Source organism: Centruroides sculpturatus, unplaced genomic scaffold, assembly GCF_000671375.1.
Source record: "Centruroides sculpturatus isolate CEXI.00-Female unplaced genomic scaffold, Cexi_2.0 scaffold2204, whole genome shotgun sequence".
NCBI classification, from domain to species: Eukaryota; Metazoa; Arthropoda; class Arachnida; order Scorpiones; family Buthidae; genus Centruroides; species Centruroides sculpturatus.
This window is the reverse complement of record NW_019386409.1, coordinates 43317-57476: the sequence shown is the minus strand read 5'-3', so window position 1 is coordinate 57476 and position 14160 is coordinate 43317. Positions and strand designations below refer to the sequence as shown.

At 26.7% G+C, this 14160-nt stretch overlaps 1 protein-coding gene across 1 annotated transcript in view; it reads right to left on the bottom strand.

Annotated features, from left to right (window-relative positions):
- The window catches only part of LOC111614868 (protein DDB_G0276689-like), a gene marked incomplete at its 3' end in the record, with an annotated part of 19134 nt that extends 5008 nt beyond the window's left edge, over positions 1–14126 (bottom strand). Inside the window, exons 1-6 of the mRNA XM_023356234.1 lie at positions 13699–14126; positions 12408–13662; positions 9600–9839; positions 9406–9489; positions 2785–2955; positions 817–938 (exon numbers count right to left, since the gene is read on the bottom strand). Coding sequence (XP_023212002.1) covers positions 817–938; positions 2785–2955; positions 9406–9489; positions 9600–9839; positions 12408–13662; positions 13699–13914 — 2088 coding nt within the window. The remainder of the gene's footprint in view (positions 1–816; positions 939–2784; positions 2956–9405; positions 9490–9599; positions 9840–12407; positions 13663–13698) is intronic.
- Between the last annotated feature and the right edge of the window lie 34 nt (positions 14127–14160).

Here is a 14160-nt window from a genome sequence, read left to right as displayed (position 1 = left end):
GCCTAGTAGGTAATTTGCAGATTACCTAGATAATCTGAACATTACCTAGGTAATTTGAGAAATGGAATAATTTTCGCAGCTTTAACGGATCACCCTAGTTAATCTGCAGATTAGCTAGGTAATGCGCACATTAACGGATTTCGAGCTTTAGCGGTAACATATAAATTATGTAATATCATATAAACTATACAGGTTTAAAATAATAACGAAATTAAGTGGCTTATTTCTATTTTTTCTATCTCAATTAGGCCTAAATCATGACATTTTCGTTAGATAAATCAATATAATTGGCACTATATTTGTTGATTCTTTTATTAATAAATTCAAACAATTATTATTTAGTACATTAATGTGCCATATCTAAACTTAACTCATATATGATAAATAAAATGACTCAATATTGCTTGCAAATTATGGCGATGAAACTTCGAATCAGGCAATGATCACGGTTGTTCAAAATCGCTTATATTTCAAATTTCTGAATAAATAGTGCCTGCTATTTATTAACAGACACACTAAAATATACAAAGAAATTGTATTTTCATTGCTGAAAACATAATGTTATGTTTTAAAGCTAGAAATAACTTGATATATATTTTACCAAAGTCTTCACAAAACGTAATACTACGTTCATAACAGGGTAAATATTAAAATTGTTTGTAAAACTTGTAACTGTAAATGCTATATAAATTTTAGTTTGAAATTTGTTTCATATATTTATTTTTAAATATAATATTGGTACATTATTTTCAAAAATTAATATAATTTTATATTTATTTCTGTATATTTTATGTAACTAAAATATTTTAATTATACCTCTAAATCAGAACAACTGATTAATAGATATATAGGAATATTCCAGCATGAGAGGAAAACTTGTCGTTTGTCTCTTGCCCATCTAATAGCATAATCTGAAGTAGAGTTTATGTGTGAAATAACTGAAAAACATAAAATTACAAAATCAAATGCTTTAATAATACTATTGTACCATAAATTTAATCAATTAATTTATTAATACTTTTACTGTCTTGTAATACATTTAGATTAAATAACAATAAAAAATTATAAAAATCATAATGCTTTATCATAATAATAATAATAATAATAATAATAATAATCTTAAAATTTACATTGTACCACTATCTCCCCAGAATATTTCTTACAGATTAGCTGTGATAAATTTTCTGAAAATTATATTATATTGTGAATTGTATATATTGTCTTATCTTGTGAAACTCAATCATTCAGTGTGTTTCATTAAAAGTGACAAATACACCAAAAAACATATTATTGCTAGTATAAACAGCACTAATAATATGTTTAAATTATGAAAAATAAATTCATTCAGAAAATCATATTTAAAGTTTAATGAGATAAAATTGATTTTAAGAGAATTGAAAAACAGGATAAAAATTAAATTTATTTAATTAAAGTATTGTAAACTATTGAGTTGATTCGTAACTGATTATCAACAGATAAACTTCATTCCTATTTACAGCTCCTTTTCAGATGTAACCATATTTCTACTTCTCTAATAAATAAAGATCAGTCAAGTTTATCTCTTCAGATAAAGAATATTGTGTATTTATATTTTCAGTATAATTAATCTGCAGCAGTTATGATTACGTATTATTGTTAATTGTTCTCATCACCTAAGCCAGCAGGGCCAGTGTAAGCTAGTAAGTATGGAAAGCAAGTAGCATACCAAGAACAAGGATAGCCAAAAAAGGCAAAAATTATGAAAAAAGTTATGAAAATATTAAAATTACAAACAAATACTCATAAACTTGTTGCAAATACATTATAAAATATAATAGTTACTAATAAGCTAATATTTAATATATTTAATCTGTTGGGTCTAAGGGACACCAATTTCTGTTTTGTAGGAGACACTATATTCTTACACAAACACTAAACTACCAAACAAATACTGCAATAAATAAGAAAAGAGATGTACTTCATAATAACATATATAGAATCTTTATTGTGATAGAATTTCAAAGTATAGTAAGGACCAAAATTCCAAAGTAATAGTAGTTTCAACATATTTTTTACAATATTTAATTAGTTACATTATAATAATTTTCCAAAATCACAAAGATCATTTTGAATACAATTAGTCCAATAATATAAAGTAAAAAATTTTTTTAATGTTATAGCATTATAATTATATTATCTGGAAAAAAAATGAAAATATTTTATAAGTTGATAACATAATTATTCATTATATATGTGTATTTTAAATTTAAAAAAGATGTATAATATATTTAATACATTTATTTATTTATTTATTTAAAATTACAATTTTATTTAAATAAATAAAAAAAAAATATTTGAAATACTATCAGGATAAAAATTATTCCTGTTTATTTTATGATAAACATAAAAAACCTACATTATACTTATTTAGGATTTCTTTTATATTCAAAACTTATATGTACAGTATTAACTTATCAAACTTATACTTAAGTTTGATAGTTAACATGTAAAAACTAAAAATCTCTTATATACTAATAAATTGAATTGAAACTGTTACATTTTACTGTTATTTATCATCAAAAAATCTATTATTGTTCATGAATGTCTTTGAAATTTTATCAGTAACAAAATAATCTAGAATTAATTATTATAGTTATTTAAGAATTAACTATATTGAAATTAAATGTATTCTAAATGATTTCATAATAATCTGATTTAAAAAAAATACTGAATCAAAGAAGAAATAGTTATTATTTAACTTTTACTAGTTTAAATAATGAATAAGAGCAAGTAAAATAAACTTACTTTTGAATGCTGTAGTAAAATAACCTGCTGGAATTAACATCAATAAACAAGAAACCATTGGTTCAAAAATAGAACAAATTAAATTTCCATGATTTGTTCCTGCTGTTCCTTCAATCAGAGGAATTGGCACACAACGAGAAGAATAAGTTGTTGCTAATGTTGTACAAAATCCTAAGTAAAAGATTTCTATTTTAAAGTATAATTTAAAAACAGTAATTGTTATATTGTGAATAGTTTATAGTTTATTCAAAAATGTTTTTATAAAGAATTAAATTAGATCAACAAAAAATTTATACAAATTAGAGTACATTTTAATTATAGATTATTTTAAATATATTGATATATTTCAGTTTTTAAAAACATTAAATAAAATGACAGATTACATTGTTATAATTTGAAAGTTTTTAATAATCGTTTTTAATTAATTCCACACACATTTAATTATCAATCATATTTTTTATTGTCTTATTTTATAAAAAAATAATTTTCTGTATTAAATATGAAAAAAGTCAATCTTTTAGTAGACTTCCAGGTATGATATGGAAATAATAAATTATATAATTTAAAAATAATTATTTACCATAAATACTATTAATTTAAACATTTGGATATTAATGAAAAACTTAATGGTGAGTAATTCATTGAATCTTATCAGCTTTAACATATAACAATACTAAAATTGCAAAGTAATTTAATTACTTTTAAATTCTTATTCTGGCATTAGTATTTTAAATTGTGTAACAATAAAATCTATGATGACAATATACTGTATTTAAAAATATCAGTTAACCAAAAAAGTTTGTATGGTTTTTAATAATAAAACCTGATTTGCAGAAATTTTCATAAAATATTTTATTTGTTAAAATAAGCATCTCACAATTCACAAACTCTTTCCCAATGAGATATAACTTTGTAAATACTGTTTTTATAAAACTCTTTGTTTTTAGAAGTAAAAAATCTAGTAACTTCTGCTTCAATATCTATTTTATTGCAGAACTGTCTGTTTTGCATATGATTGTCTAGTGCCAAGAAAAGGTGATAATGACTTGGAGAAATGTCAGATGAATGTGGAAAGTGAGGAAGTATCTCTCATATCAAAGCACAAATCTTCTCACAGATAAGTTTTTGCAGTATGAGCATTATTGATTGATGTAAATCAGATCCATCAAATAATTATTATCCAAATGTATTAAGGAATATAAATATGATTTGTGCTCCTTAATGCAGAAAGATGCTAATTTTGATGACTGTTGGACTAATTTCAAGTTTGGTGGCGATTTTACTTACTAAATTGATAGTCTTTGATGTTTATTGTAATCTGATAAACTTCAAAGACTATCCACTTAGTAATAAAATCTCCACCAAACTTGAAATTAGTCCAACAGTCATCAAAATTAGCATCTTTCTGCATGTTGGTCCCATTTTCTTAACTCCCATGATTTTCCTAGTTGATGCAAGTGTAAAAATATTGTTTCATCACTTACATTAAACATTTTTGAGAGTTCTTGATATGTTATATCTAGAATTATTTTCAACAGCAACATGTAATTCTTCATTTTCAATAACAGAGGGTGTACCTAAACATAGTGATTCATCATTAGATATAAATTTTTAAAACTATTTCTGTGCAGTATTTTCTGATAAGGCATCTTTTCCAAATTGCCACACATATCTTACAGGAAACTTCAAACTGAGCTTAAATTTGTAAATTAAACAAGCCTAAATTATGCCATGTTCAACTGACATTTTAAAAGGGTTTAAAGTCTTAGAAAAATAGTACAAACTAAATTAAGGTACACTGACTAACTGACAGTTTATAAATGTGTTTTATGTCTCTCACAAAATATTTGGCTCTGCAAACAACTACAAGTTCAAACAAGTCATTGTCACAAACTCTACTGAAAACTGTATGAACTTGTTTTGGTTTGGAATGGATCTTCCTTATAAACATTCAATAGAGAACCAATATTGATGACTTACTAAATGTATGATTTTGCATTGTAAACATCAAATCATATGACTTTCAAACTCTAAAATCAAACTTCTTGCAGATCTCATTTTACATAATTACAGTGGTATAATTGTACCACATACAGCAAGACCTTGTTTAGTGCTTAAGATGCATTCCTAGACGACAAAGCACCAAATGAAACAGTATTAAATGAGGTCATTTTAACACATAGTAAATAGGGAAAGGGAAACATGTGAACAAAAATAAACAGATTTTACTTTAAGTTATTTTTTATATTAATTTGCATAATAATATATGTTAAATAACACACAAACATATGCACACAGAAATGTAAAGTTCATTTTTTGTGATGAAGCTCCTGACTTTTCTGAAATTCTTGTTCTTTTGCAATAAAGTGGTGAAGTTTCATTTGTCGCTTTTTTTTTTCCTTAAGCAAATGTCGGTAGCAGAAGATCGCATCCAAAACACCTCATTTTGCTTTTGCACTCCTTTCAAAATCTGATCATTTGCTACAATTTGATCAACGATTTCGGTTATCTTACAAAACTTTCACTAAGGAAATCTGTAGAGAAATTTTTTGGGTTCTTTGTTTTCAAAATCTCTATTTTCTAGTTCCACATGAATTCCATGTTCTGCCAGTTATTGAAGGTCGTTGTTAATAAGGCTTTCACCAGAAACCTGCTGTAACTCCTCAGTATCGTGCTTGCTTATATCTCCTATATCGATTAGGTTGAGTTTGGTCAACCTAACAATACAGCGATAGGCTCTTCTTGTCGAGAATTCTTGGATACTTTCAGCCATAACTTCTTCCACACTTTGTGCATTTATTAGTTAATTCTTGTCAAGTGAAGTCAATATTTCTTATGGCATCCATGATGTTATATTTCTTAAAATTGCACCAAACAAACAAATGTAAGGAAAGTTTTTAGCACTATGACAAATTGTGACCTTTTGCTGATTGATTTGTGTTTGGGAATAATCATATTATATATGAATCAATGAAATGCTACAATAATTTGAATCAGCATAAATTTTGAGCTTTTTTTAAGGCTTTGAGCAGACCACATTATATCGAATCAGCATTAATCAAGGAAGCGCTAAATGAGTCTTACTGTATTTCAAACAATTCTAATTTTGAATGTTCCATAGTTCAAATGATAAATTTGACTTGGAATTTGAACAATGCTTCTATGTTTGAACAGTATGCACAATGAAAAAATATGCTTGTTGTGTAAACACTATCTGTGTGTTCAACTCATCTCCCATTCTCACTGTGAAAGCATCTCTTGCATTATGCTTGTTTGTTTTCAGTGCTTTTTTCCATTTTAATTTTGGTATGTTTGATTATATATATAACCCCTATCTATTAAGCATGGTATCAAAGAAGAGTGTTGCAGCAACAAAACCTAAGAGGAAGGTTGCAGTATCAATGATTGAGATGAAAAAGGAATTTATAACAAAGCATGAAAATGGTACATGTGTGGCAGATCTGGAGGCTGTGTTTAAGATGCCAAAGTTACTGGTGTGTGATCAGTAAATGCAATTTTCATTTTATTATATAGTATTTATGTATTTTGTTTATTGTTTTCATGTTTCAACTTATTATTTCAGACATTTAACTGTGCTATTTTTATTTTAAATTATGTGTATTTGCTGCTTAAGTTTATTGAAATGGGTATTACTTAGGGTCTGGGAATGGATTAATTCACTTGAACATTTCAGAATGGCCCCATGGAATGGATTAAATTCAAAGTACAAGGCATCACTGTATTATTATTATTAGTATTTGAGGTCTTTAGGTTCAGGTATTATGCTCAATTTAGTGTCAATTTCATTTTGAATTATAATTTGCATAACCATTTATTTTTTATGTATAATTTGTTTAATAATATATTAAAATTAATAATTATTAATTATTTTTTTAATACATTAATGATATTGATAAATGACATAAAAACCTCTTAAGATTTCTGCTAATTTTTAAACTCTATTACTACTAATTTTTAAAGAGGACTTTTTAACAGTAAGTTTTAAAAATCATAAATATAATTTATGAATACTGCCAAGTCAGTATAATGTTATCTATAAAATGTAATAATAAAATTTGTTATGTATTATGACTACTGTAATAATAAAATTTTAGTTAAGACAAGTAAAACAGCAAAACCATATTTGGGACAAGACTATGTCTTGGAGACTAACTACTAAGCAGAATCACTTTGATGCTCAAGGCTGGTCTCGTTCTCATTCTCCAATCTTCTTTGGTATTGCTGCTTTTGGGTACAATCGTTCAAATTTCACTGGTCACGAAGCATTTCTGATGAAATTAACCTATCCAATTTTCAAATTTCTCTCCGTTGCATGTTGGCCCGGGTTGAATTTTTGTCGATGCGTAATGAAAAGTTCCCGTTTTTGAAAAAAATAATCATGGCTATTGTATCATCCAAAATTATTTTTTTATTTTGCACAAACAATATACAGTTTAACCCGATTATAATGTCATCGAATGTAACAACAACCCTAACATAACGACAAATTTTTATCAGTCCTACGATTTTACTATACTAGATAATGTTAAAAAACCCAGTTGAATATTTGAAGCGCTCCCAAATTTACAAAATTAGATTATGAATTTTATTTAACATAGAAGAAACTACATGTTCAGTCTTAAGGTCAGAGTTCACTTCTTAGAATGACTGTGGGTGGTACTCTCCCCACCTGACTTCGGTGGGGGGAGGTGGCTGTTTTGCCTGTTTATAGAAGAGGGCTGCCATTTTGTATTTTATTTTGACTCGATTCTCGGTCTCCTGACTACCTACAAGTCTGGATTTTTTTATGCACAAATGATTTAGGCACCTAATACTCTGTGCCAAATATCAACTCTCGACATGTACTCCTTCATACCTCTATGCTGGTAACATAAAACAACAGTACAATTTTATAAACAGATCTTGTCAAAAATACCATAATTGTGTGTGAATAGCCCATATGTTGTCTGTTTTTTGAAGATAATTTAAAATGGGTGTGAGTTATATAATGGGACATGTTATATGCTAACTTTAAATTGCAATTACATATTCAGCAAGCAGCTTTTTCTCTCTCTAAAGTCACTAAAGATGAATGCACACATACAGTACAGAACAGAAAAGAGATTTGTTTGTTGACTTTTGTTGCTGCAAACCTTAAAACGTTGATGCTGCAAAATTAGAGCAAGATTTGACTTTTGCAGCATAGGTGACAGAGACATCTTTCTTACAACCAATCACAGCTCATTTCAGGTAATGTTTATATCATATGAGTACATGAATCACATGTATAACATGTTTATCTGTTTAATGATGGAAGGTTTGAATACAAGTTTCAATATAGATAAGTCTTGAATCTCGAATCTGTAAAAAATTATCCCTTTTCATATAATTATCCCTATTTTAATAAAATTTTAAGCATAATATGATACAGACAAATGTAAGCATTTTTCTTATAGGAAAATGCTTCTTATCCCACACTTTCTCTTTTGATTAAATCTCAATAAATAAAACTATATGAAGTAAAAGTTTTAAACAAAAAGGCACAAAGATTTGTCCCTTATTCTTCATCTTGAATGTGGAATGCAGGTACCAAGAAACAAATTGCTTTTTGCTTGTCAGTTGTGGCTTGCAGCAAAGACATTTTTGCAATGCTGCTTTACCATGAAGCACTGCCTTAAGAATGATTTAGAAAATGTGAAAATCCTTTGTGTGTTGCATATATTTTCTTCTACTATTGTAATTTTTCTCAAAACTATGAAATACACATATAAACATACCTTATCCTTAGTTCGCTCCCATTCTTTTTCTGTATATATTCCATGCTATAATTGATGTTATTAGCTCTCTTATATAAATTTTTATCTTGAAAGTTGATAAAATCTCAGTAATTATCCCTATCTATATAATGATATCCTTTCAGAGAACTTTGATAGTTAAGGTGCATAATGCACTAATTTCTATCCTAGTAAGCTATAAATTCATTGCTATTTACATCATTTAGTAAATTTTGATAAAAATAATTATATACATTTCAAATGATATTCCTAGCTTGACTGTACAATGTTTCATTTTGTTTACATACACAACAGCATTACTATTTTTCACCATTCTGCTAGTGAAATTGAAACTAAAGATGAAATCATTACAATTTTGGTTTAATTGCTTCATTTTTTTTAAACTACAGTTTTTCTCCATTTTATAATAATTAAAGTAACATATATAACTTAAAATATTAATAACTTTTAAGCTTAGAAAACAATAGTAAAATAAATTTTAAAAGTAATTGCATGAATGAAACTGCATTTCAACATTCCATTGGATGGTATGATATTACAATCCATCAGGTCTTTACTGTATAAGAAGACACATGTTTTGTTAAATGAGTTGGCTGCTGAGATACAATAATTTTTTATCTTATCACTTCATTTCTGTTAGTAGCAGTGAACAGTTGCTCTAAAGGCAAAAGGTATGCAAAGATTTTATTTCCATTCTATCCAATTTCTTATGGAGTACATGTCATTGTGGGTTATCTACACTAAATTATGATATATAAATTTGAACTGTTTTTATGTATTTATAAAAATAACAGACTAAAATTATTATTTTATAGATTTAACTCACTTTCATCCCATGCCATTAAACATATTTGAGTATATATCATATCATGCACTTTCTGCAACATATCCATCAACTTTACAGTTGCATCTGAAAAAAAAAGATTTAGTGACTGTATAATTTTTATAAATATTTTTAAATATACAATAAAAGTTTTATAAAATCTGAATAAAATTTTTAAGATGAGATTATATTTTTACCTCCATCTGATTTGAAATCTTTCAATAATCTAAGTAATTCTTTTTGAAATGCAACTGAAGAAAATGATAATGGATACAATGAATCAGTTTTTGAAACAAATAATGTAACTGAAAAATTTGTCAAAACAGATATTGTTTCTTCTGTTAACCCTAGCCAAAACTGATGCCAATAAGTTCTTTCTAACTGTGTACTATCTTCAAATCCTAATTTTGTTGGAATCTGCCAAATTTGACGAGAACCTATAAAAAGTTATATTAATTAATACAGATGTTTACATACATGCATACATATATATAATAAAATAAATTTTCATACTACTATAAATCATTAAATATAACATATTTTTTTGTTCCCAATTAACAAATATAGTGAGCCTCTGTATGATTTGATGTTTGCATTATATTATTTTGTATAGCATTATTCCTTCATAAGAAAATATTGATTCACAGAATGTTAAAAATTCATGTAAAATGATACCTTATGACAGTGTTTTTAAACCTTTTTATAATATTGGTGGCCCAACTTGGTAATTTTTTCTTGTGACAACCTTACTTCTTTATTGGGCTGCAATTTGAAAAAACTGTGGATTTATAAATTTTCACTGTCGTCCATCTTTCTTTAATCTTGAAAACAAAGTTAGATAGATGAAAGATGAGACCAGATATGAAAATCTTAGGGGCAGAAAGTCCTGATTATATATGAACTTCTGATGCAAATCAAAAGTCACATTATTTTGATTGAAAAATTTTCCCCTGAAAGGTGTTAGATAGATGTCTGGCATGACTGTATCGTTAAAGGAAAAGTATGATGTACAGGAGCAAGACACTACTAATTTGAGGTGGAGAGCACATATTTTAAATTAAATAAATTTAAAATTTCAGCCTGGCATTTTGATGATGTCACAATAAATAATTGCTTGTTAGAATCATTAACTTCTCAGCTCTATATTACATGGCATCCCTGAAGTGCCATTGTGGCATTCAGTGTGCCATGGCAACCTGGTTGAAAATCACTGTAATTGTTATGTAATTGTATGTGTGGCCAATGAAGTTAGGCACATTTGTATGGTAAAATTTTTTGTGCAGGGTTGCCAAGTTAGGTATTTACAAGTTATATTTGTTATTTTGATTGTTTTTATTATTTTCTGAAATAATTTATGAAAAAATAAGACATTTTGAAAGTCATACTGTTAAATACAGTATCACACTTTACATCACTTTAAAAGACTCATTTAGAGAGAAAGAAGTTTTTCATATAAAAGTTTTTATTGAATGATAAAAAATGAATTTTTGTCATTAAATTTGTGTGTACTTATAATGTAATAAGTACAATGGTATACTACTTTCAGCCACTATATTGCAAAGATCAAATAGCCCTATGGTTCATTTCAATTGCAAATAGATTTGTTTGTAACTGTAGCAGGTTGTCTTTGATGCCTAGTAGAGATAATAAATTTTGAAATAACAAAAAGTTATTTTAGAGAAGTATGGAAAATAATATAATAATCAGGAGTTATTGTTGAATTTAAACCAATTGGCAAATTACAACATCAATTCATTCTGTTTTTAAAAATACAGTATATATTGTTCAAAAATTTAAATTAAGTTACTTAATATTTGAGAAAAACTGAAGAATTTTTATATTAATAAATCTAAAACAATAAACACATCTATTTGATGGGTTTATTTAGACAAATTATGTAAGAAAACAACTGTACAAATTAATTATTTTCAATAAAAGATAAATTATTTTATATATAAACATTAGTATGTTTAAAAAATTATGAAATTTGTTAATTTCATCATTTAACTTTGTCCAAGTAATGCATTATTTCAACATAAGTCAAAGATATTACCTGTTATATGATAATGTGTATGATATCTAATTTTTTCCAGTACTTTTTTATATGCTTTATATAATTGTACTATATGTTACTATAAAATTAATATAAAATGACAATATTAGAAATGGTCAACATAAAAACTATATATATAAATATTTTAAAATTCTTGATTGTTAAGTGAAAAATTATTTTCTTTTTCTGAATGAATTTATATTTATAGTATATACTTATATGCATTTGAAGCTAAAACTTTTAATCACCAAGTACAAACGTTTTTGGCCATTTTGAATGGCCTTCTTCAGGTATAATGATGTCATTTGTACTTAGTGATTAAACTGCTAGAAACAAAGTGTGAAAGATTTTGTCTTAGTCATTTTATAGTATATAAACAAGCAATGAAAAAACTAGATATGTCTGTTGTCACGTTGTAGGTTATGCCATTCACTTATGTTGAAATAATGTATTATTATCATAAACAGAAATATGATCTCGGGGAAAATGTCCTACTACCATTACTACTCATTATTACTGCTCAACATCTACATGAATGAATGAATATTTTGTGAAGTTTTTTTATACATAGATAATATGACTTAGCAATTGCCATTCAATCTGATCAGTTTCTAATTATTGAACAAACATAATTTTTTAATATTAAACATTATCATTAAAAAAACCAAGTACAGTATACAAACAAATCTGTCAAAAAGTAAACTTTTTTTTCATCTCAACAACACATAATAAATTCAGCTGTCTATTGCTTAACTGAACAAATCTCATCTATAAGACAATAGCCTTTGTACCTTAATATGATTTTAAACCATTTACAAGTAAATACATTAAAAACTTAAAAACTTCTTTACAAATTCTATTTTTTCCACTAACTTTATCAAGATTCTTAAAATATATCATCATATTATATTAAAGTGAGTGAAGTAATCATCCTAAAAAAACATATTCCTACCTTGAAATTCTTGATTGTTTCGTTGAATACTTGCAAAATTATTTTCCTTTTCTGGCTGGATTTTAACACATGCAAAAGCAAATAAAAATTTTAATAATATCATTTGATTGTTTTGAAGTAATTCACTAATAACTTTATTCATAGCAGATGCATTATTGGATCCTGATGATAATGTAGTACTATGAACTGTATTAGTAGTATTTGTTTTTCTACCAAATGCTACATCACTAATAGAAGCTGAAAAATAATCAGATGTGCCATTTAATTTAACATGAGTGGCATCCTTTGAATTAGCTAGCATTGACCCCCATTCAAATTCTTCTTGCTTTCCCGAAGATAATTTTTTACATTCGGTTACAAGAAATGACGACAACTTCCTTGCGGCAGTTTTTGCTTCATAGTTTGCCAACAACTTAATTGCTTCCAAAAATGAAAATGGAACTATCTTACATCTGGAACAAAACTTATTTATTTCAATACAATGTACTTGACAAAAACAAATATTTTCATTTTTATCAATTCTCAATAATTTATTAAAATTTTGAAGTGTTTGAAATGCATTTTGTAATGCATCCGACGGTATAATTTGGCCCCCAATGATACAAATTATGGAAAAATCAATATCCAAAATCCGACGTATCCAGAATAAAGCTTGAATTTCTAAATTTTGTAAAATCTTATGAGTTTGAGTCAAAAGAACATCAAGGGTTGGATCCCAACCAATATTAAGTATATTAAGGGCTCTTCCAAAACTTCTTAATAACGAAGGCCACAGACCAACATGTAAGCTAAGCATCTCTATCAACGATCTAACACTTCCTAAATAAATCCCACTCTCTTGAATAAAAAACCTATTTTTGCATAGATTTGTGTCCAAAACATATTTTAATTTTTTATACTCATTAATAACAATTTCTTTAATTTCAACTACAAATTTCTCAGCTGTTTGAATATGTGTAATACATTCTTTTTTTAAATTACATAAACATTGTTCTTTTAATAATAGTTTTAGCTTTGAATGATAGTAATTGAGTTTCTTAAATTGGCTGCCTTCTAATGTGTTTTTTCGATTATTGGAATTTTCATTATCTTTTTGCTGTTGTAACATTTGGGCTAACGTTTCCAACATTTGTGAGCCTTGAAGAAACAATTTCTGATCACCAAATAAGGGAGGAATTTGAATTGTGTACGTTTGTTGAGCTGATTTTTCTTCAGTTTTTGAAATGTTGTTGTTGTTGTTGTTGTTGTTGTTGTTACTGTTGTTGTTGCTGCTACTGTTGTTGTTGTTGTTGTTGTTGTTACAATTATTTCCAACAGGAACACTATTTCTTCTCAATTTCAAGTTTCCAGAAGAATTAAGTACATTTTCTAATGAATTTGATCTATTTATAGCCTTTTGTTCACTCATTTTTTGAGATTTTAAGATCTTAGTCCATTCTTTACGATCTGTAATTTCATTTCTTAAACTTCTTTGAAGAGGAGGAAGCAAAGAACGAGTTTCAGACATTCTTTTCTAATCAAATATTAAATAATATAATCAGACATAACTTAACACTTGAATTATCTTTAAAAATTTATTTATAATGAACGTCACTGTTTCAAAAATCACATTTACAAACATTCTTCTCTGTTATTAATAATCAAAGTATGAAAAACATGTGTAAAAGCCAATCCATTTCACGTCTGCACGTAAAACATATAAAGGGAATTTTTAGGGAAATTCCATTCAAAAATTTCTTGCGTAGATTCTACG